The sequence below is a fragment of the Puma concolor genome, chromosome D1, assembly GCF_028749965.1.
Source record: "Puma concolor isolate L17-30 chromosome D1, mPumCon1.1.hap2, whole genome shotgun sequence".
Taxonomy (NCBI): domain Eukaryota; kingdom Metazoa; phylum Chordata; class Mammalia; order Carnivora; family Felidae; genus Puma; species Puma concolor.
Window position 1 is genome coordinate 95,834,293 of NC_141676.1, and position 24,346 is coordinate 95,858,638.

The 24,346-nt window shown below is 39.2% G+C and overlaps 2 protein-coding genes across 2 annotated transcripts; one reads left to right on the plus strand and one right to left on the minus strand.

Annotated features, from left to right (window-relative positions):
* Nucleotides 1–1,556: 1,556 nt before the first annotated feature.
* Nucleotides 1,557–2,538, plus strand: OR10S1 (olfactory receptor family 10 subfamily S member 1). Its single transcript, XM_025928868.2, is given in 3 exon segments — nucleotides 1,557–2,175; nucleotides 2,178–2,204; nucleotides 2,207–2,538. Coding segments are annotated over 3 exon segments (963 nt in total). The 5' UTR covers nucleotides 1,557–1,571.
* A 9,127-nt stretch (nucleotides 2,539–11,665) lies between these two features.
* LOC147576895 (olfactory receptor 8B3-like) lies at nucleotides 11,666–15,949 on the minus strand. Its single transcript, XM_086676383.1, has 2 exons — nucleotides 15,941–15,949; nucleotides 11,666–12,604 (listed from the first exon to the last, which is right to left on the minus strand). The coding sequence occupies exons 1-2, from the start codon at nucleotides 15,947–15,949 to the stop codon at nucleotides 11,666–11,668; spliced, it is 948 nt and encodes a 315-aa protein (XP_086532509.1).
* Between the last annotated feature and the right edge of the window lie 8,397 nt (nucleotides 15,950–24,346).

The following is a 24,346-nucleotide window of genomic DNA, read 5'->3' on the forward strand; positions in this document are numbered from 1 at the left end:
AGTCCAAGACCACATGCTTGGGTGTTTATGCATAATTACCATGAACACTAGAGATTTCAGGTATGAATAAATCAGTGTGAGATAAAATATTCATAAAGGGCTTGTAAAGGAATTAATGTCCCAACTTCACTACAGAGAGTAAATTTGTGAGAGATTAAAGGAATTTCATTCATGTTCAAAAATGGAAGGCAGTGAGGAGATCAGGGAGAGATTAGAGCAAATTGCAGAGAAGATGAGGCAAACAGCATCCCTAGATAAGAGAGGTTTCTTCAGGGGATTGCAGGAGATAAAAGATTTTCTGATACTAGTGGAAGCAATGTATAGATAATTTTGAATATCAGACAGATATATTTTATGCCTGAGGCAGCGGGGAGGAGAGATAAATTAAACAATGTTGCTGTAAGAAGACTGACAAAGAAGCTGAATACAGACTATTTGCTACATTCCAGACCTGAGAGAGATGGGGCAAAAAATCATTGGGAACATCTAGGTGTAAAATAGGCATATGCAGGGTTAGGTCCATGGGAATTGAAGATACAATAGAAATCAGGAGTTCAGAAAAAAATCATCAGGGGCGCCTGAGTGGCTCAGTTTGTTGAGCGTCTGACTTCAGCTCAGGTCATGATCTCACAGTTCGCGAGTTCAAGCCCCTCATCGGGGCTCACTGCTGTCAGCGCAGAGCTCACCTTGGATCTTATGTCCCCTCTCTCTCTGCCCCTCCCCCACTCGCACATGCATGCTCTCTCTCACTCTGAAAAATAAATATAAAACATTTCTTTTTAAATAAAGAAAATCTTCACAGAAAGTAACACTTAATTAGGTTTAGGAGGTTAAAGGATGGAAAGAATCGAAGAAAACTCTTAGGTTTCAATCCAGACTCAACAATAAAGTCACAGGAAAACATTTCCCAAAAGGCTGAAACGACTTACAGGAATAACAAGAAATGTACTTAACAATTTGTCCTTATAATTATTCAGCCAATTCTCTAAGGCTTCGTTGCCACACACTTGAGAATTGGCCATGGGTACCTATAATTCAAAGAGCTCTCTTTGGGTGAGGAACGGATTGAACCACTAGGCCCGCATCTGACATAACAGCACCTAAACTCTGAGCAAGTATCCCCAGAAGATGGGACACAACTCCCTGATGGCACACGGCAATAAGATCCTGCTTATCTACTTCCACAATATGGCAGAGAAAATGAGGAGAGCGAGGGCATCTCAGTTCCGGAATATTCGCAAAAAAGATATGGTCCACGAGAGTAAGATTTGCGAATCCATATTTATATTGGTGTTATTTAGGGAATGCACTTCGCCAAATAATTGTTACAGTCCTTTATGTGCCTCAAAAAGATTGGGGGTCCCCTAGTGAAATATGCAGCAGCCAGAAAACACTAGAACAAGTCCAAAGGACAAAATGAGCCTGTCTGCCTCATTTATGGGGCAAGACCAAGCTGATAGCCCAGGGGCTAATGACATTTCAGGAAGGAGGAATGGCTGTTGATTATGTCTGTTGGTGACAGTTGTGTCGCAAAGAGGATAAGTAGCCACTCCGTGTGTGAGGAGAATGCCATGGAGACAGAGGCCCCCAACCAGGCTGTGCTGAGCCACTTTTTCCTGGAGGGTCTCATGTACACAGCTGAACATCCTGGCCTCTTCTTCCTTCTCTTCCTCCTCATCTACAGCATCGCCTGGACTGGGAATCTCCTCATTCTCCTAACTGTGGGCTCTGAGCCTCACCTCTGCTCCCCTATGTACCACTTCCTGGGGTATCTCTCCTCCCTGGATGCCTGTCTGTCCACAGTGACAGTGCCCAAGGTCATGGCAGGCCTCCTCCTGACAGTGCATGGGAAGGTGATCTCCTCTGAGGGCTGTGCGGTTCAGCTTTACTGCTTCCATTTCCTGGCCAGCACTGAGTGCTTTCTATACGCCCTCACGGCCTACGACCGCTACCCAGCTATCTGCCAACCCCTACACTACCCAGGGGACATGAACAGACGGATGTGTGCAGGGCTGGCTGGGATCACTTGGGCCATAGGTGCTGGGCACTCTGCCGTCCACACCGCCCTCACCTTTCGCCTGCTCTACTGTGGTCCTCACCACATCGCCCGCTTCTTCTGTGACATGCCCCCTGTGCTGAAGCTGGCCTGCGCAGACACCACCATCAGTGAACTCCTCACCTTGTCAACATCGGCCTTGTGGCAGCAGGTGTCTTCCCTTCATCATCATACCGGACGTCTTTAGTGTGGCGGCCGTGCTGCGGGTCCGCACTGCCCAGGGCCGGCAGCGTGCCTTCTCCACCTGCACCTCCCACCTCACCATGGTGCTGCTGAACTACATGCCACCTGTATGCATCTACCTGCAGCCTCGCTCCGCGGGGGCAGGGGCTGGGGCCCCTGTTGTCTTCTACACAATCGTCACCCCCACGCTCAACCCTTTCATTTACACTCCGCGGAACAAGGAGGTCAAGCGGGCTCTGCAAAGACTTCTGCGCGGAGGCTGCCGAGAGTCTCCAGCCCACCCCCTGACCTGCGCGTAGTGACTCTTAATGTGCCTGCCAAGAAAACGACTAGCCCCGGAGCAAAATGGGGAGGGGAAATCATTCAAGTGAAAATCAGCACCACTGAGTTTCAGCTCAGCCATGAACTTTCCCCCTTCCCTTTGGCCAAGCGACATTTATCAATGTCTCAGTCACAAACTCTTCATCTATAGATGGAAAGATTGCTTAGGTGATGTCTCACCTCCAAGATCTAGGTTCCATGGCTCAGAGGTATGTGGAATGCTCATTTGTTTTAGAAAGTGATTCTTTTTTATTTCATATGCAACAATTTGATTAAATTAGTAGCACATATTAAAAAATACTAATAATGGGGCACCTGGGTGGCTCAATCTGTTAAGCATCTGACTTCGGCTCAGGTCATGATCTCACTGCTCATGGGTTCGAGTCCTGCGTCGGGCTCTGTGCTGACAGCTCAGAGCCTGGAGCCTGCTTCGGATTCTGTGTCTCCCTCTCTCTCTGCCCCTCCCCTGCTCATGCTCTGCCGCTGTCTCTCAAAAATAAATAAACGTTGAAAAAAAATTTGTTGAAAGAATACTGATAATGAAGATGTAACCAACAAATAATAAATGAAAATTTACTGTATATCACCTAGCTTAAGAGAACAAACCACATTTTTAAGATAATAAAATATAATTACAAAGAGAAAAGTGACTTGCTCAAGGTCACCTAGAAAGTGTCATCATCTTTATTTTCCCACTCAGGATGTATAATGAAATAGTAGAAATAACATGGATTTTGAAGTCAGTTAGACCTACCAGTATTCTAATCCTGATCCCACCAGTAGTAGATGTAGAATCTTGTGCAAACTTTTTAATAATATGCAATGTCTTCTATTAATAGTAATGTTGGGGTGCATGGGTGGCTCAGTCGGTTAAGCCTCCCACTTCGGCTCAGGTCATGATCTCACAGCTGGTGAGTTTGAGCCCCATGTCGGGCTCTGTGCTGACAGCTCAGAGCCTGGAGCCTGCTTTGGATTCTGTGTCTCCCTGTCTCTCTGCCCTTACCTCACTAGTGTTCTGTCTCTCTCTGTCTCTCAAAAATGAATTTTGAAAATGTTTAAAAAAATAGTAATGTTAAAAATAACTACTTTGTAGGCTTTTATAATGAGTAAATGGTATAATTGTGTTATGTGCCTGTGCAAAATAAATGTTCCCATTTCTTACCAAGCAGGCTAAAGATGTCAAAGAGAACTTATTATACTAGCTAAGGTTCAAAGTATCTCTGAAGAACTGGCAGGGTTTTGATATCTTTGTCGAACATGGAGGAAGCAACTACAAAAATATATGTACTTCTAGACTTTGAGGTGACAAATAATAACTCAAGCCTCTAGTTAGAGCAGCTTGCCATATGAATGGGTGGAGCCGTGCTGTATTCAAAAAAGGGTGTGAATGACCCTGAACTACTCTATGGACTGAAAAAGGGCTTTGAATGTCAGGCTAAAGAGTTTGGATTATGCACCAGGCAATCTGCCTCTTTATTGCTCCTGTCCTTTAGGAAGAAGAAGAAGTCACATTCATAAATGCTAAAACATGGGATACGTGGAAGAGAGGAAAAGACAAATGGTGGAATGACCAGTTAATAGACTATTATAACATCCTAGACATGAGAGAAAACATTGTCTAACTTGCGTGATAACATTGGAGATGGAGAGGCATTTTACAGAATTGTGTTACAGGTGTTTTAAAGGGAACAGACTGAAAGAGTGTCGGAACTGGAACAGTAATCATAATCATTTTGGGCACACACATGTGCAAGGGACTGTACCTATTACTTTATATTACTTCTCCTTAGAACTATATTTGAGACAATGTTATTGATCACATTATACAGACAAGGAAACTGAGACTGAGGGAGGTGATGTAATTTTTCCAAGGTCATGCAGCCAGTAATAATTGGAGCCAGGATTTCAACTCACATCTCTGTGGCTTCAGAGCCCTCACATTCCGATTATACCATAATATCTTAGACAGTTGAATCTAGCCTTTGCTGTTAATAAACTCCCAATTACCTTAGAGGTCTCAATGTTATGCTAGACCTTTAACTAAGGGAAGTCTTCTTTGAGATAATTATTCCTTGACCTTTAAATAGCTCCTTAAACTCTTGGGTAAATAAATCAATGGCAGATGGTGGGAGACAAGTATCTTACTGTGAGAATGGCAGCTTACAAACAAGCAAGGAGAGAAAGAAGGTGATAAGGGATTAGATTTGGAGTCATCAGTATGAACTCATGTTTAACATAACATAGCTACAGATGATTGCATATGGACATATTTCTAGAAATGTACACACACACACACACACACACACACACACACACACACACATATATACCCTTGTTCTGTCAGCTTAGAGGGCCTAGAAGCAATGATACCCTAGTAACAGCAAGTAAATCTAATGCCCAGACATTGGTTTCTAATGGTGTTCTCCAAAAAAAAAAAAAAAAAAAAAAGAACAAGAAGAAAAAGAAACCAGGAAAGGAACTTGGGCAGAAAAGATCAGCCTGGAGCATTTTGTAGTGGCACAAAGCAAAAAAGTACTAAACTATACACACACACACACACACACACACACACACACAGATAGGGTTATGTCGGAGACACAAGAACCAATTGAAAGGGTTCTCAATGGCCAAAATTTGAATAATGTGAGCAACAGAATAAATAAAGCAGTAATGGATTATAATTTAAATGTGAAATAGGGGCTCCTGGGTGGCTCAGTTGGTTAAGCCTCTGACTCTTGATTTGGCTCAGGTCATGGTCTTGGGGTTCCTGAGTTTGAGCCCTGCAATGAGCTTTTCACTGACAACCTGCTCGGGATTCTCTCTCTCCCTCTCTCTCTGCCCCTCTCCCACTTGTATTCACAGTCTCTGAAAATAAATAAACTTAAAAAATAATAAAAATTTAAATATAAAATAAAAAATAAATGTCTCAGTCCTCTGTGATATAAATGACTGACTGACTGAATGAATGAATGAATAAGTAAATAAATAAATAAGGAGCACAGACAAATCCCCACTGCAGAAACCCAAAGAACACAGAAGAAAAGAAATAAAAATTATAAGAGCAAAATTATATAAGCCAGAGACAATGTCTATAATCCACATGCCCAACAAATGACTTCCTGGAACGAATCTAGAATGTATTTAAGAAGAAAAAAAGAGGGGCGCCTGGGTAGCTCAGTCGGTTGAGCGTCCAACTTTGGCTCAGGTCATGATCTCACTGCTCATGAGTTCAAGCCCCACGTCAGGCTCTGTGCTGACAGCTCAGAGCCTGGAGCCTGCTTCGGATTCTGTGTCTCCCTCTCTCCCTGCCCTCCCCCACTTGTGCATGCTCTGCCTTTCTCTCTCAAAAATAAATAAACATTTTTAAAAAAGGAAAAAAGGAAAAGAAAAACTCTCAAAACTCAATAGTAAAAACAACAACAGCAATGCCAAAACAGAAAATGGGCAAAAGATATGAAAAGACCAGTCACTGGAGAGGACGTATGCCTACCAAATAAGCACATGAAAATATGTTCAATATCATTGGGGATCTAGGGTAATAAAAATTAAAACCACAATGACATATCAGTTCACACCCATCAGAATGACCAAAATGAAATATAGTCGCAATACCAAATGATGGCATAGATGTGGAAGGACTGGATCCTTCGTATATTGCTGGAAGGAATGGAAAGTTGTACCATAGCAACTCTGGAAAGATTTTGGCAGTTTCTTTTTCTCTCTGTCTCTCTCTTTTTTTCCTCAATCTAAATTCACTTTCTTTTTCTTTTTTTTACTGAGACATAGTTGACATATAATACTGTGAAATTTTATGGTGTATAATGTGTTTATTTGATATATTTATATACTGCAATATGATTACCACCATAGCATTAGCTAATACCTCTATCACGTCATGTAGTTCTTTTTTTGCGGTGAGAACAATTAAAAGCTAATCTCTTAGCAAACTTGAAGTTTATAATCGTGTTGCTGACTATAATCACTATGCTGTGCGTTAGATCTCAAAGATTTATCTACTAGTTGCAAGTTCATACCCCTAAACAATGTCTCCCCAGCCCCTGATAACCACCATTTTACTGTTTTTCCAAGCTTTTTTTTTTTTTTTTTTTTAGATTCTACATGTAAATCGTGTCATATGGTATTTGTCTTTCTTCTTCTGATTTATTTTATTATATTATATATATATATATATATATATATATATATATATTAAGTGCCCTGCACTCCAGGGCATTGATCCTAGAAATATTTACACAAAAAACATATGCATAAATGTTTTAGCAGCTTTATCCATAACATCCAAAACCTGGAAAGAACTGGGATTTCCTTCCAAGTGTGAGTGGTTAAATTATCATACTTCCATATCATAAAATACAACCCAGTAATAAAAAGACAACTATTAATACATGCAACAATTTTAATAAATATTCAGAGAATTAAACGGAGTGAAAAAAATGTCAAAATGTTATGTACTGTATGATTCCATGTGTGGAACATTCTGGAAATGGAAAAATTGTAGAAATAATGAGCAAATTAGTGACTGCTAGGTGTCAAGGAGGGGGTGGGATTGAGAGAGAAGTGAGTTTGGCTATAAAAGGGTAATGTCAAGATCCTGGTTGTTTGATACTATTGTTTTGCAAGATGTCACATGGGGAGGAAATCGGGTAGATGATACACAGGACCTCTCTTTATTACTTCTTACAGTTGCATGTGTATCTACAGTTATATCAAAATAAAAACCTTAATCAAAAAAGACTAAGCAAAAAAAAAAAAAAAAAAGGAAGAAAAAAGAAAACAGAAAACAGGACAACGTAACTCCAATAATGTACCAATATCATATTTAAAACAATTGATTAAATATGTTAACATAATAAACTTTAGCTAGTGTCACTAACGTTTTGAACTTGACATGAAAATTTTTTCTTTAAAAACAAATTAGGCACTCCTGGGGTGCTCAGTCAGTTACGTGTCTGACTCTTGACTTCAGCTCAGGTCATGGTCTCATGGTTTGTGAGTTCGAGCCCTGCATCCGGCTCTGCACTGACAGTGTGGAACTTCTTGGGTTGGGATTCTCTCTCTCTCTCTCTCTCTCTCTCTCAATAAATAAATAAACTTAATAAAAAATTAAAAACAAATTATATTTTAATTTTTTTTTAAAAAGTACCAAAGAGAAATTTTACAGCTAAAATTTACAATAAATGAAATAAACTCACAGAATGGGCTTCAGAGTAGATTAAAGACAACAGAGGAAAGAAACAGTGGACTCAGAAGTAAATCAAGAGAAAGTATATAATGTGAATAACAGAAAAAAAAATAGACTAGATAAAAGTAAACAGGGCCTCAGACACCTATGGAACAGTAACAAAACCCCTAATATTTATATCTTTGGAGTCACAGAAAGCAAAGGGAAGGTGAGTAATGCTAAAAACAACATGCAAAGACATAGCAGCTAAAATGTTCTCAAAATCAGTGGAAGACAGATTCAAGAGCTGTGCAAACCTCAGACAGAATAAATCCAAAGAAAGCCATGTCATGGCTCATAATAATCAAACCTTTGGAAACCAAAGCCAAACAAAATCTTCCATGAAGGTAGAGAGAAGTGACAAATTACCCACAGAGATACAATGACTAAGAGGACAGTGGATTCCCCGTATAAAATAATGAAGGAAAGGGGCTTCCAGTGAAAGGAAAGAACTGCCAATTTTGACTTCTATATCCACTGGCAATATCCTTCAGGAATGAAGGGGAAATAAATACATTTTCAGAGGAAGGAAACCTCTGAAATTATTTGTCCTCAATATACTGATCCTTACAGAATGTCTTTAAAAAGTATACCAAACAGAAAGGAAATGATCGCAGGAGGAAGCTTGGAACTCCAGGAAGGAAGACCTTGTGACTGTGTAAAAATAGAGGTAAATATAACAGACTATCTTGAAGATTTTTTAAAACTATTTTTTGACATTTGAAGCAAAAGTACACCATCTGATATGACACTCAATGCTTGTAGAGGAAATACTAAAGACAGTTCTTTTTAATGGAATGGCATAAAAGGAAGTAAGTAGAAGCAAGTGTTCTCCACTTTACGGCAAGTCATAAAATGTCAATGCCAACAATGTAAGTTACATATGTATGTTGTGATACTACAGTATACAGACAGATACACTTCAAATTACCAAGTATAAATCAAAGCTGAATTCTAAGAAAGATCAAGTAATCAATAAGAAGGCAAGAAAAGGGGAAACAGAGGAATAAGAAACAGTGGAGACAAATAGAAAACTAATAACACAATGGTAGGGTAAGCCCCTCAGACATCAAAAGATCAATAATGGTCTAAATAACGTAAATGGAGAGGCCAATTAAAAAGCAAAGATTTTAAAGGTCCATTTAAAAATGACCCAACCACAGGCTACCTGCAAGAAGCTTGCTTCAAATATAACAACATAGGTAGGTTGAAAGTAAAAGAATGGAAAATAATAAACCATACAAACATAATAAGTTGTAAAGGTTGTTTATATTTTCTTAACACAAGTCCATTATCAGATATATATTATCTTGGTATATGATTTGACTTTTCATTTCCTTAATTGCATCTTACAATTTAATATTGAGTAGAGAAATAACCAAATCCAAAAAAGTACATGAAAAGTACAGCATAGGGAATATAGTCAATAATATTGTAACAACATTGTATGCTTGCAGATGGTAATTACATTTATCATGATGATCATCACATCATGCATAGAATTGTCAATTCACTATGATGTACACCTAAAACTAATATAACAATGTATGTCCCCTATACTTCAATTAGAAAAAAGAAAGTAGGTACACTTTTCAAACAGGTATTTCAAGGAAGATATACAATTGGCTAATAAACATATGAAAAAATGTTCAGTATCAGTATGCATTAAGAATGTGCAAATTAAAACCAAAATGAGTTACCACTGCACACCCACCAGAATGGCTATGATTAAAAAGAAAGACATTACTAAGTGTTGGCAAAAACATGCGGGAAAAATTGTCATGTATTGCCGGTGGGAATATAATAATAGTAAGGCCTCTTTGTTTTTGTTTTGTTTTGAATTTTTTTAATGTTTATTTATTTTTGAGACAGAGAGAGACAGTATGAGCAGGGGAGGGGCAGAGAGAGAGAGGGAGACACAGAATCTGAAGCAGGCTCCAGACTCTGAACTGTCAGCACTGAGCCCGACATGTGACTCGAACCTGTGAACTGCGAGATCATGACCTGAGCTGAAGTCGGAGGCTTAACTGACTGATCCACCCAGTAGAGCCTCTTTTGAAAGCAGTAGGGCAGGTTCATAAAAAGTTAAACATAGACTTTCCATTTCGCCCAGCAATTCTCCTCCCCACACTTTCATATAACCCCCTGAGAAGCACAGGGGCATTCATCAGTGACCAGCACTGCCAGATCCACACATCTCCCCTCCTCCTCGACCACTACCTCTGGGTCCAGATATCTTTGCTGACCTATCTTGAGTCTGAACTACTTTTCAACAAAGGGTTGCGGAATAATTAGATATCCATATGCAAAAACATTTACTCAGATCAACAGCCCACACCATATAGAAAAAGTAATTCAAAATGATCATGGGTTTAAACATCATGATACATAGAGAAGAAAACATAAGCAAAAAATCCTTGGGACTTTGGGATAAGCAAATATGACACCAAAAGTTCAATCCATTATTAAAAAATTGAGACATTAGAATTCATTAAAATTAATATTTTCTGCTCTTTGAGAGACACTATCAAGAGAATGAAAAGAGAGGTGGATTAGTGGAAAATATTTATGAATCATATGTCTGATACAATTTGCATTCAGAAGACATAAAAAATCCCAAATCTCAAGACTACGAAAACAACCCTATGTGCCCTATGAGAGCACAGACACTGTGTGTCTTTTACTTCTGTGTCTGCGATGTTTAAAAACAGAGCCTGGTATAGGATAGGTGCTCAGTATCTGTTTACTCATTAAATAACTACATCGTTTGTGCCAGTAAACCTCTGAGACAAAAGGTGGAGTGAAAATAATAAAGGAAAAATGCTGATTGCTATGGGATTAGAGATTATTAGGTCTATTTGAGAAAAGGACAAACATTCTCCTACCAATAATTGGTAAATGTTTCTAGTAAAATTAATATAGCTTCTCCTAATACCTATATTTCCTGCCCTGAAGTCCCAAGAGGTAAAACCCAGTATAGGTTCCCTTTATTCCTGATGGCTCTATAAAGTTACCTCGGTTTCTTGTCCTTAGGATCCAGCATCAGGAGGAAATCTCCATTTACCACAGTCCTTTGAGACCAGAGACCAGACGCAGAAGAACATCTTCCTATTTTTATCTTCATTTGGGAAATGAAGGAGTCTCCCCGAACAAAATGCCCTACAGCACTCAAATAGACCACTCTCATGGCCACCATAATCTTTCCATACAGGCTTATTGAACAAATGAATACAAGGCCAAATCTAAAGTCCACCAAAGTCCACATATCCAAGACAAAGCTTCACAGGAATCCAGACATGCCTCAGTCAAAAATCCCAAATGTTACCATTTTTGGATTTACCATCATTGAACCTTTTATACTTAAAACTTTATAACTTCTTGGGGCGCCTGGGTGGTGCAGTCGGTTAAGCCTCCGACTTCAGCCAGGTCACGATCTCGCGGTCCGGGAGTTCGAGCCCCGCGTCAGGCTCTGGGCTGATGGCTCGGAGCCTGGAGCCTGTTTCCGATTCTGTGTCTCCCTCTCTCTCTGGCCCTCCCCCGTTCATGCTCTGTCTCTCTCTGTCCCAAAAATAAACAAACGTTGAAAAAAAAATAAAATAAAAATAAAAAAAAACTATATAACTTCTAAAAATAAGCTGGAGAATGGCACATGAACTGTTTTTTTACTTCCTATGAAAAGGTAAAGGACTGATCCTCCTCCTCCTTATATTGTCTTTGTGAAATAACTTATAAATAATTAGCTTAATTTACCCTATATTTGAATCATTTGCATTTCTACTTTGATTTCTTACTGTTCTCTCCATAGCTTCATACACTGTCTGCCTTTACTAGGAGTTGGCATCTGTAACTAACACCGTTTCTACTCAAGAGAACACCCTTTTCTTAAAAGTCTTACTCAGTGCAATTTTGACATCTTTGTTCCTCAGACTATAGATAAAAGGATTCAACATTGGCCCCACAATGGTGTAAAAAACTGTGGATACCTTATCTTGATCCAAATACCCAGTAGAAAAAGGTCTTAGATACATGAATGCCGATGCTCCAAAGAAGAGAGAAACAGTAACTATGTGGGAGGTGCAGGTACTGAAGGCTTTGGACCTGCCCCCTGTAGAACGGATACGGAGGATGTTGGAGACGATCAAGGTGTAAGAAATGGTGATGGTGAGACTGGGCATTATTACATTGATTCCCACCACAATGAAAACCACCAGCTCGTTGACGTAGGTGCTTGTGCAGGAGAGCTGAAGGAGAGGAGGTATGTCACACATGTAATGATGAATGATGTTGCCATCACAGAACGTGAGCCTCAGCATGCACCCGGTGTGGGCCATGGCACCCACAAACCCCATTGCATATGTTCCTGCCATCAGCATGAGGCAGACCTGGTGGGACATGATGGCCTTGTAAAGCAGGGGCTTACAGATGGCCACATACCGGTCATAGGCCATCGATGTCAAAATATAGCACTCATCAATGACAAAGAAGGAGAAGAAACAGAGCTGAGCCACGCAATCTGCGTAAGAGATGGTGTTTTGCTTTACAAAACCTATCAGCATTCTAGGCATTATGACAGACGAGTAGCAGAGATCAATGAAGGAAAGGTTGAAGAGAAAGTAGTACATGGGAGTGTGCAGGTGAGGCTTCAGACCAATCAGAATAATCAAGCCCATGTTCCCCATCACGGTGACCATGTAGATTCCTAAGAAAATGAAGAAGAGAGGCAGCTGGAGTTCTGGCTGTTGTGTTAAACCCAGCAGGATAAACTGGGTCACTGAAGAGTCATTGCCTGCTGCCATTGTTCCCTAGGGCGTATCTGTGAGAACAGGACAGAGGGTGACATTAAAATGAGCACCCAGCCCTCTTCCCCCAATCCCTCCGTAATGAGACAGAGTCCCAGAATGAGAATGAACTCACACCCACCCTCCTGTGTGCCTTTGCTGTCTCCATTGGATAAAGGCTGAGATTGTTTAAAGATGTCTATCAAAAACACCAGCAGGCAAGTGCTGTAGGGGGAAGACTGAGTACCCCGTGAGGGATCAGGACTCCGTCATCTCTGCTGTACTTCAGCTTTCACAGTCCCTCAGCCCCCCCTAATGCTCAATGGCTGTCTTAGCAGACAGGAGATCATGGCATTTCAGATCTTCAGCCTCATAGCTGAGGTTTGGAAAAATAAGGGGATACATAAAATTCATCACTCACCCTTCTGCATCGGGATTTCACTGTTGGGCTGTGCTAACCCTTCTCCCTTATTTTCAAGGGGGCACAGGGGGCTCTGATGAATTTTCCAGGCAAGTAGCCCAAAACGGAGATTCTTCTTTGTTACTGGGTTTGTTCTGAGCGAATTTTGTATGAAAGGAACCAGAGCACAGACTTCTGAGAAGCCGTGAGTTATAGATCATGATATCTAATGGTGGCTTTGCCCAGAGTATTTTTCTCCAGGCTAGCGGGTAGTAAATAGTATCTACTCATGCCCAGAGAGCCCCCTGCTAATATGACCTCAAGGGTTTTCATGAGTTAGGAAATCCTAGAGACCTGATTAAATATTGGAAGACATTTCTCCCAGTGTTTTCCCCAGAGATCAGGCTTTGTAGCAAAATTACCTACTCTGCATTTGTAGCCTAGTTCATTATAATGACACTGCATTATTGGAATTTACCCTTTTACATACATTTTGGTCTGTTGCCAAATAGGGCATATCCCCAAGCAGAAAAGCAGATGATCTTTCCTGCATCCACAGCACCTCTTGCTACATGAAATCCTATACATTATTTGTTGGTTTGTTGTGTCTTTTCACAATCCATACACACATACCTTCATATACTCACATCCATGTTAATTTAAGTTTCAAAGGGGCAGGCTTTTGTCTGTTTTCTTCAGTACTCTTTCCGTAGCAACTTAAAGTATTACCAAGCATATATAGTAGGTACTGAATAAATATTTGTTTAATTAAATGAATGAATGAGAATCCCTTTTTTCCATCCTTCCTGGATACTAACTACAACAGAATTCTTGCCCCACAGGCAAAGGCTTACGTGGTGTCAACCCTTTTCTTTGCACACCTGAGTGCAGAACAGGAAAAACACTAGTATGGTAAGTGAAGGCCACTGCGGAACTCTTAGTGGTCATGTAGGAGCACTTCAGATCAAAAGTATTGAACTCAAAGAAAGAATATAATCTTCCTCCTCTCTGAATGTCACATAGAGGACTTCCACATGCTCTCAGAGAGGTCCCGATGTCTCTCCCCAGGGACTACAGCATACACTCAGATCAAAAGACAGATTTGGATTAGTATACGAAGCTCTAAAATGCCAAAATCCAGGTCAACTCATGATGGGAGGGCATTAGGATTTTTATTTCTTTTTTGGCACAGGATTGAAATAATCAAAATGCAGACTCGAGAAGATTAACACAGTGTGCACCAGCAAGATGGACTGGTATAAGGAAGACAAGAGGCAGGGTCAGCTTTGGGGGGCAATCACAATAACCAGTGAATGATTTTTAAGTGCCCTGAATTAATAGTGCTACTGTGAGTAATTCCAAGAAACAAACATACTCTTAGAGATGTTGCAAAGGAAGATCCATTAGGACTTCTTACAAAGAAAGTAGAAATAGACAAAAAAAAAAAAAAAATTCCAAAAGATACTAGCCTAGGTGTTTGGATAAACTATGCTATTATCCTACAAACAAAAATAACTCAAAAATATTGGAGATATTTATAACAATCATACATTCAGTGTTGAACATGATGAGTGCCAGCTGCTAACAGGACCTCCAAGCATAAGTGCATGTTAGGAAAATGCCCAATTAAGGTCAAATAAATGTAAGAAGGAAAAGGAGGAAGGTTGGTACATGAGAAAAAAGATTTGGGGATGGTTTCCCTGGAGGCTAAAGCCATGGGATCAGGTAAAACCCAGTGAGAGAAAATACAGAGAAAAAGATTAGAAGGGCAAGAAGAAAATTTGAGAAATCCTCCAATTGTGGGTTTTATGCTTAGGATAATTTAAAACCAAACAGTGACGGAAATGAGTCCCAATTATCATTCTCAGACCCCTCAAAATTACTAGAGGACTAAATATTCCTCAGACCAAACTTGAACAGTGTCCCACTGGACAGATATGCCTTGGACTGCAGCAGTGATGAAGAAAAACTTCTTTTTTTTTTTTTTAGGTTGTTTTTTAAAGTTTATTTTTTTTTTATCTTGAGAGAGAGAGTGCGCAAGCAGGGGAGGGGCAGAGAGAAGGGGAGAGAGAGAGAAAATGTCGAGCAGGCTCCGCGCTGCCAGGACTCGAACTCATGAACCAGGAGATTATGACCTGAGCGGAAATCAAGAATCAGACGCTTAATTGACTGAGCCACCCAGGCACCTGGTAAAAATGCATTTTCTATGGAAAGTTACAAACTCTTTTTTAACTGATACAATAACCAGAAATGCTCCCTCCAAACTCTATCAAATCACATTAATAAGAAAAATCTAGGGCTAAGGTTCTAAGCTAGAGCTGAAAGTATTTTTTCATGTTTAATACACACCATGTAAATATGGGCAAGTGTGGAGTGATTATAGGAGATTCTGGGCAAGTGTGGAGTGATTATAGAAGATTCTGGGCTTAGCCTTATGTCACAAAACTCTCATTTCCTCCCTTCCTTTCTCCCACCTGCATAATGGTCACCTTAGCCTAATTCAGTTATAACAATGCTAAATGGTCATCTTTTCCCTGAAATGTATCATAGCACCTCTTGCCCACGCCTGACTCCTTTTTAAGTAACTCAAACCCGATATGTTCTAACCTGTCAAAGTCAGGGGTAATTAAACCTTTATGTGATGCTATATTTTCTAAGGATGCAGAAAATGAAACCATGTATCTTAACATTGAGCATGATGTTTTGATATATGTATACATTATAAAATGATAATCACAACCAAGCCATGTAACATATTCATTACCTCATGTAATTACGAATTTTTTGTAGTGAGAACACTTAAGGTCAACTCTCTTAGCAAATTTCAAGTATATAATACAGTATTGTTAACTATAGTTGCAAGGTTGTATATGATCTCCATAACTTATACATCTTGCAAACTGAAACTTTGTCTCCTTTGAAGAGAAGCGCCCCCTTTTGGCCACTCCCCAGCTCCTGACAACCATCATTCTACTCTCTGCTTTCATGAGTTTGACATGTTTAGACTACATATACACGTGAAATCATGCAATATTTGTCTTTTCATAGCTGCCTTACTTCACGGAGCATAATGTCCTCCAGGTCCATCTATATTGTTTCAAAAGCAGCCAGTCTGGAAAAACAGTATGGAGGTTTTTCAAAGAGTTAAAATTACAACTACCTTATGACCCAGCAATTGCACTACTAGGTATTTATCCAAAGGAGGCAAAAACGCTGATTCGAAGGGGCACATGCACCCCAATGTTTATAGCAGTGCTATCAACAATGGCCAAATTATGGAAAGAGCCCTAATGTTCATCAACTGATGAATGGATACAGAATTTCTTTCTTTTTTTTTAAGGCTGAATAAATCATAAGCATTTTTTTAAGTTAGCTCATCCTAAGATTAATTCTTCTCTAAAATCTAATCAGTAAAGAAATACACGAAGGCCTGTAGTCAAATAAGATAAATGAATCAGCTGAAGCAATGGGCAGGTGGACCATTATCTGTAGAAAGCAGAACTCTCTAGTAAATATTAGACTGGAAAAGTACACCTTAATCTTAAAGCCAAATGAAGCCTCTTGCCTATTCCCTCTTGTCTGATCCACTGTAAACAAAAGGAAATTGTGGACATTCCCTACAGACAGAAAAGGGATTCCATGTACCAATTACGTTGCAGGAGTAAGGGTGGTGAGATAGTGCCAAAAAGTGTCATTTTTCTGTTTATAAATGAACTGGTCCAAAGAGGAGGAGGGAGCGGTCTTCTTGCTTTTGAAGCACAATAGCTCCACCTAGTGGTAAAGGTATGGCTCAAAGAATTTTAGACCCTTCATATTAGCTATTTCTCTTCTCTTATGAAATCGGGTAAAAGGTAGAAAAAGCCCAAATTTCCAGTATGTGGAGAAGAAAGGAAGTCCTTTCCTCCATGGAAATGTGAGAGGAAAGAATAAATATTTCTGAAATGCTAGGAAACAGGATCTGACACAGACCAGGTGCTCAATAAATGTTTGTCATTTGATGGCAAATAATGTCAATGATGGCGAGGGGCAAAGAATAGATGCTGCCATCAGATTATATTTGTGAAATAATCACACATATGAGGAAAACAGTGTAATAAAGTGGGAAGTGGGTAAGAGCCTAGCTCCTAAGGCAAATGACCATATTTTTTTTTTCAAATTTTTATTTAAATTCTTGTTAGTTATCATACCATGCAATATTGGTTTCAGGAGTAGAATTCAGTGGTTCATTCATCACTTACACACAACACCCAGTGTTAATCATAACAAGTGCCCTCCTTAATGCCCATCACCCATCTAGCCCATCCCCCCCCCCACCTCCCTCCATCAACCCTCAGTTAGTTCTCTATTGTTAGGAGTCTCTTATGGTTTGTTTCCCTCTCTCTTTTTCCCTTCCCATATATTCATCTCTTTTGTTTCCTAAATTCCACATGAGTGAAATCATATGGTATTTGTCTTTTTTCTGACTGCTTTCTTTTGCTTAGCATAATATACTCTAGCTGCATCCGTATCATTGCAAATGGCAAGATTTCATTCTTTTTGATGGCTGAGTAATATTCCATTGTGTATATATACGTGTGTGTGTGTGTGTGTGTGTGTGTGTGTGTGTGTATACCACATATTCTTTAAAATGGCTGTTTTTAAATTTTACATCATCTTCTTGTTAGCTGCCTGATCTTAGGCAAGCTGCTTTCTCTAAAACTCAATTTCCTAATCTTTAGAATAGGGACAAAATGGTTCCTGCTTCATAGCATTGTTGAAGATTAAATAAGATTCTGCTTGCAAAGTACTCGGTATACAAAGAAAGCACTCATTGTCAAGTGTCATTATCACCATATTGAACTGTTGTGAGATCTGAGTATGCTAATGAATGTAAAGAATGTAGCATATTAACTGAAACAGCCAAATAAATATGCACTGGTGTAATAATAATGTTATTACTATTATATTAATAATACCAATGTTCCCAATATTACTAAATTACTATTCTATGCATCACCTTCATGTTTTCCTCAAAATATAAAAGCACAATTCAATAATTCATCTCTAGATGACATGTTCTACCATAATTCAAATTCAGTCTCTCTCAGCTTCTACTTGGAATCAAACTGAATTTTTGTTTATAACTTCAGATAAAATACATATTACGTGAGTTGTTGGTTTTGAGGGAGAACCCTACCATCACACAGATGTCCCCACACTGAAAGATATTTTTTCATTCATTTTTGGAACTGCCTGCCTGAAATTTTACCAATCTGGTACTCTTCTTTGCTAAACTATGACTTTTTTTATGCTAGTGCCTTTGGGAGTGTTATGGCACAGTCAGTAATCCACCCCTTTCTTGTATATACCCAACTTGGATGACAAGTGAGGGTAAATTTTGATGGCGAGGGACAAAGAATAAGAAGTACTTGCCATGAGTATTTAAATAGCCAATAAATGATCTTGTTTAGGAAGAAGATGATCAGATTCCAGAAAAGGATCTAGAAGGCACCGAGGACAACCTTCACATACTTCAACACATATTCTCAACCTGGACAGCATCCCATATGATAATTTAATGTTATTATAGAGTACTTTCTGAGCTAACTCAGCCAGTAGAGAGTTCAATTTTCCCTAACATTTTCATTGATTATCCAAAGCAAACAGGCATAAAGAAAAAAGAAGAAAAGAGAAGAGGGGAAGTGTCTTGGAAAAGATAACAATAATACTAATCTCCCCTCAGACTGACATTCCTTCTTTAGTCTAAGGTGAAATTTTCTCAGAATTGTCTATGGCCATACCACCCTGAATGCACCCCATCTCATCTGATCTTGGAAGCTAAGTAGGGTCAGGCCTGCTTAGTACTTGGATAGGAGAATGAATGTAGATATCACAAGGTGCATATTAAACAACCCATTTGGACTCATTTCTTGTTTCTTGGCCTGTTCCTATGAGAGAAAGCTTTGGGGTCAAGTATAGCACCAAAACATCCTCAGGGTAAGGTGATTATCTGGCACACTTTATAGAAGTCTCACTCTAATTGGAATTTTATCAGTTAGATTTCAGTGAAGGAAACAAACTATTCTAGGAATTTTAAGCAAAGAGGATTACAGGGAATTAAGTGCTTAGAAAATCACCAGCTGCACTTAGGAAATGGATTCTAGACTGGAACTCCAGGATTGACTCCTCGTCCTCTGCAAATCTGACCCACTGGAGAGGTGAGAATCGAAGTGGGCAGAACTCACCCTCAGTAGCTTTTCACTAGACCAATAATTCTAATCAGTGCAAAATTATCTTTTAACTATTGTGTATTTCAAACCATAATTTATTTAGCCTATGAGCCGCTAAGAGTATCATAGACTATCTTCTCATTTTCGAGGAGAGAGGGGGAAAAGACATAATTAGCTACAAATAAAAATCGCCAATACACGGTCTGACATGACTGTATTTCTTAATTCTAACTAAGTTTGGACAACCGTCAATGGAACTTTTAAAATTGTTCTTTTGATTTTATTATATCTCTGCTAAGCCAATAGCATTCACAATCCACTTCATGCTCCAGAGTGTGCAGAATTTTTTAGTAGAGTGGCATCTAACAAAGTTCAGGCTCCTAACAGTTCACAGTGTTGCCTTAAAGGACTGTAAGTTCAATATTTATTCAGGGGATGGGAGGTGGAGGAAACAGAGAAAAAAAATGGACACTCCGAGCTTGTGGAATTCATGTATGTGAGAAGAGAATTTTTATTCTGCTTGACAATGAACAACATTTAAATAACTTTTCTTTTTTTTTAAGTCTGTTTACTTATTTTGAGACAGAGAGAGTGTGCGGGGGGAGGGGCAGAAGAGAGGGCAAGAGAGAATCCCAAGCAGGATTCTCCCCGCCATGGGTGGGGCTCCATCCCACAAACCAGGAGCTCATGACCTGAGCCAAAATCAAGAGTCGGATGCTTAACTGATGCCACTCAGGCACCCCTTAAATGATTTTTCTAATCTTTATTGATTATCTTAGTACAAACTATACACAACCCATTCTCTTAAAAACCCTATGAAACACATTTTGCCGATGTAAGTATGTTCTCTGAAGCTCAGAGAATTTAAGTAATATATTCAAGTTCATGCAACTAGTTGTGTCATAACTAGTATGTAATTCAATATCCAGTATTTTTAAAATAGGATTTATTTTCTTATTAGTGTTATGAATATATAGATTTAATTTTTATAATTTTATTACACTATCAAGATCCCCAAAGTCTCACTGAGTCACTACCAAGTTTAGAAGAATTTCCCAAAGGTTGGATATAGTAGCAAATTTTCTTCTACCCTCTACTCAAGAAATAGCTCTATTTTTTTTTTAAAGAGTATGGCTGCCAGTCTATGACAAATCTCAAATACTGTACTTCCTATAACCTCAAAGGACTAATTACATTGTTTATTTTCAATAAAGTTGGGCCAAAGTTGTTCCCTTTTGGGATTTCAAAGCAAGTTCAAAGCAAGTTAAAGTAAATTTTAATTGATTGGGTATAGGAAGAAATAATCATGCAAGTTATAAGAACTTTTCTTTCAACACCACAGAGGGGTTTTTCTTGGTATCACTTGAAGCACACAGGTATTGATAACAAGAAGCCTTCTGTGTGCTTCATTGACCATACACAGGAGTCATAAGTCCTCTGACTGCACATTCTTCAAATTGGCCAGGGGAAGAAGCCTCAGGAATGCAGTATTAGAACAGGTACAAGCCAATTTCTATCAGCTTCCAATCTCAGACAACTTTGTATGCTCAAAATTTATTCTTACTCCTGAATTAGAAAGGAACTTGGTGGAATTAAGTCTCGTTAAGGCTTCTAGTTTTAGAGTACTAAAAATACGGTACATTTCATTGCATATTGTAATACAATTTCTGTTTTTCTAAAGGAAGATAGGAATGAGAACTCTTCATTCCTACTTTTGGCCGTTGAGTTCTACACACATAGATCGATACTTGAGCCAATATCGTGCTCACTACAGGAAGCTCTGATTTTTATGTTCTGAATACCCAGATAATAAGACTAACAAATTTCTCTTTCATTAAGGGCTCAAGCACCACATCTCCAGCTTTTGGAAAACTTTGTCCTTATTCTTCTCACTAAGGTTTCATGTGAGAATCATGTGCTGCATGTATAGAAGTAACTGGTAACCTACTGTATTTGAAAGAGCCCAAAGTACGCTGCCCCAAATAATACAATTTCGGGGAAAATTTTTATTCTACAGTTACTGTGTTAATCATCCCAACTTCAAGCCTTTAAGAACTAAATTATTTTTGTTAAGAAGTAAATAAGTCAAAATAGTCGCATCTCTTTTTAAATTAACACATTAATGATTATTCGACAATTCGAATGATTATTCGACAAACCTAAAAGCAAAAATCCATGTAATAGGTATACAAGACACTGCTAGCAGAAATGGGAAGGATCCAAAGGTAAAAATTAAGTTCCATCTGTCTGTCTCAAGAGCCAATCCAGTTTTTGTTCCTACGAGCCTTTAAGCCCCATCAGGTTTGAATCATTCTTCATCCAACAAATAGTATGTGCTTGTCTTGGCTATCTTTAAAGAGGAATATACTTACATAATAATTATAAGAGTATTTTATGCAGTAGTTTGATAATAAAAACCGAGTAATCTTTATCATCTCATTTTCCTATTGAAAAGCTCAAAAGTTTTGATACTTTGGGTTACTTAAAACCTGAAAGTCTCCTATCCCTTCTTGATCTGCAAATATTCATCCTTAATGGCTCAGTTAAATGCTATCAACCTTAGGAAGTATTCCATGCTGCCCCCAAACAAACGTACCTTTCTCTTCTCTGCCCCCACACGACTTTGATTTTACATTTACCAGAGCCTTCAATGAATTCTAATGGAACTTATCACTTGCAATCAATATATCTAACCCTTACAACACTATGGCTCCTTAGCAATTTACACAACTTTGTGTCTCCAGTATCGGGGAGAACTCCTGGCACGAAGTGTTCAAGATTGTATCTGATCTTGTATGTATGGGGAGTACTTAGCTGGCCCATTCCCTATTCACGGGCACACTGGGGCATGAGCCAGCCATCTGGAATGTTGTGAGAATTACAAGTGTGGATTTATTGCTTCTCTGGTCGTCTGTAAAGTTAGCTGTACTACCACATTACAAAGTTGGTGATGGTTTTAGTTTAGAAAACTAGGCTTCCCATTTGTGGACTCTTCTGTATCCAGCCTTCCACTTAGCCTTCTCTTATACCTCAGTCCCTATTTCCTAATCACGTTCGAACTGCCCGACTCTCACTGTCTTCTTTCTCTCTAAACCCAGTATTTCTCAAACTTTAAGGTAAATAAGATTAACCCAGAGAAATTGTCAAAAACCTGTATTCTTGGGCCCTAACCCCAGAGAATTATTGCATTTTTATAGGTAGAGCCTAAAAGTCAGCATTTTTAATAGACAAACTAAATGTCTTTTTAATAGACAAACTAAACTTCTGATGCAGGTTCTCCATGCTCTTAGGAAATATTCAATAAACCTAGATTCACCCTTGGTTAATAAGGCATAAAATTCATTCAAGGGGTGCTTGGGTGGCTCAGCCAATTAGGCACCTGACTCTTGATTTTGGCTCAGGTCATGATCTCACGGTTGTGCGATCAAGCCCCACATTGGGCTCTGCACTGGGTGTGGAGCCTGCTTGAAATCCTCTCCTCCCTCTGCTCCTCTCCTGCCTGTGTGCTCTCTCTTAATAATAATAAATAATAATAATAATAATAAATAAATAAATAAAAATTTAAAAATTACTCAAACTTCAAGATGCCAAGCTCATACCTAAAGAGGAGAAAAGAGAAAATAGCGAAGCAAATGTGTTGCCAGCAGAATGAGGAGGATTTGGAGAAGGGAAGCATAAGAGGAGCATTGGGTGGAAGATAAGGAGCTTGGAGGACTAAACGGACACGTGGACATACATCATGGAAACTGGAAATTTACAAGACCAAATGGTCCCTGTGGGTGAAGACACTGAGAAAGAGGTCTCATAAGCATAGGTTTACGGTAAGTCCTGGCAGGAAGGTCCTATCTTTCAAAAAGGAGATGGGAGGGCTTTGATGATTCCAACCAGATTTAGGATAAGAAGCCCAATGTGTAATGCCATGAGGGAGTACCTATTGGGAATGATAAAGTAGGTAGGTACCTGTGTGTGATTCTAGATCTATAAGCTCCAAGCAGAATGCTCCACTTTCTACATGAGAGACATCCAGAATATCCTGTGATAGAACTTGAAAGACAAGGAGCACAAATTTCTGCAATGTACTCAGGTAAGGGAGGCCATCTTCTTTAGGAGTGATTGGGGTCCAAACACCTACCTGTTATTGCTCTGTAAGGGGAGCTGAAATCCTCTGAGATAAGGCTCAGTCTAGCACGCATTCTGAGGAGTATTTTCATTTTTTCAAGATCAAAGCTTTAAACTACATTAACTAATTTCTATACGTAGAATTCTTATCATTAGCCCACAAAGGAAGCAGGATAACAATTGGAAGCTGACATCAAATCAAATTCATAGTCACAAACTCTCTCTCACCTAAGATATGATGGCTGAGCAGTTACAAGTGAAGCCTCCAAAGTCAGACTTTCTAAAATTCCAATCCCTAACTCAGTAGATATGGGTCCTTAATTTCTAACTAATTCCCTTGCCTGTAGGGTGGAAGTAATGCTTAAGTAATGCTTATCTGGCAGTTTCTGAGAGATTTAAAAATGAAATGAGGGGCGCCTGGGTGGCGCAGTCGGTTAAGCGTCCGACTTCAGCCAGGTCACGATCTCGCGGTCCGGGAGTTCGAGCCCCGCGTCAGGCTCTGGGCTGATGGCTCGGAGCCTGGAGCCTGTTTCCGATTCTGTGTCTCCCTCTCTCTCTGCCCCTCCCCCGTTCATGCTCTGTCTCTCTCTGTCCCAAAAATAAATAAACGTTGTAAAAAAAAAATTTTTTTTTAAATAAAAAAAATAAAAATGAAATGAATGAAAAGTTCCTTTCCTGACACATAATAGCTACTGAGTAAATGCTAGCTGTTGTTATATTATGAGGCATTATTATATTGTGCTATTCCAAATCAATGCCCTTTTTCCCTCTGGCAGGTTCAAGTTTCAAGTAAAAATAGCCATACTTACTAGTGCCACCGTCTGACATCAGGGTTGGATAACCTTAAATGTTCATCTTAGCTCTACCTCTGAGGTTTTTTAAACCTGCTCTGTTCCAGTTTGCTCAGTTGTAAAGTGGACAGCAAGAGTAGCTATGTAATTGTGTGGGTTAAGTCATGGTGCAGAGCAAATGGGAAATGTGTGTATGTGGTGTATGTGTTTTATAATAGTAGATAAAAGATAATATTAAACATTTGAC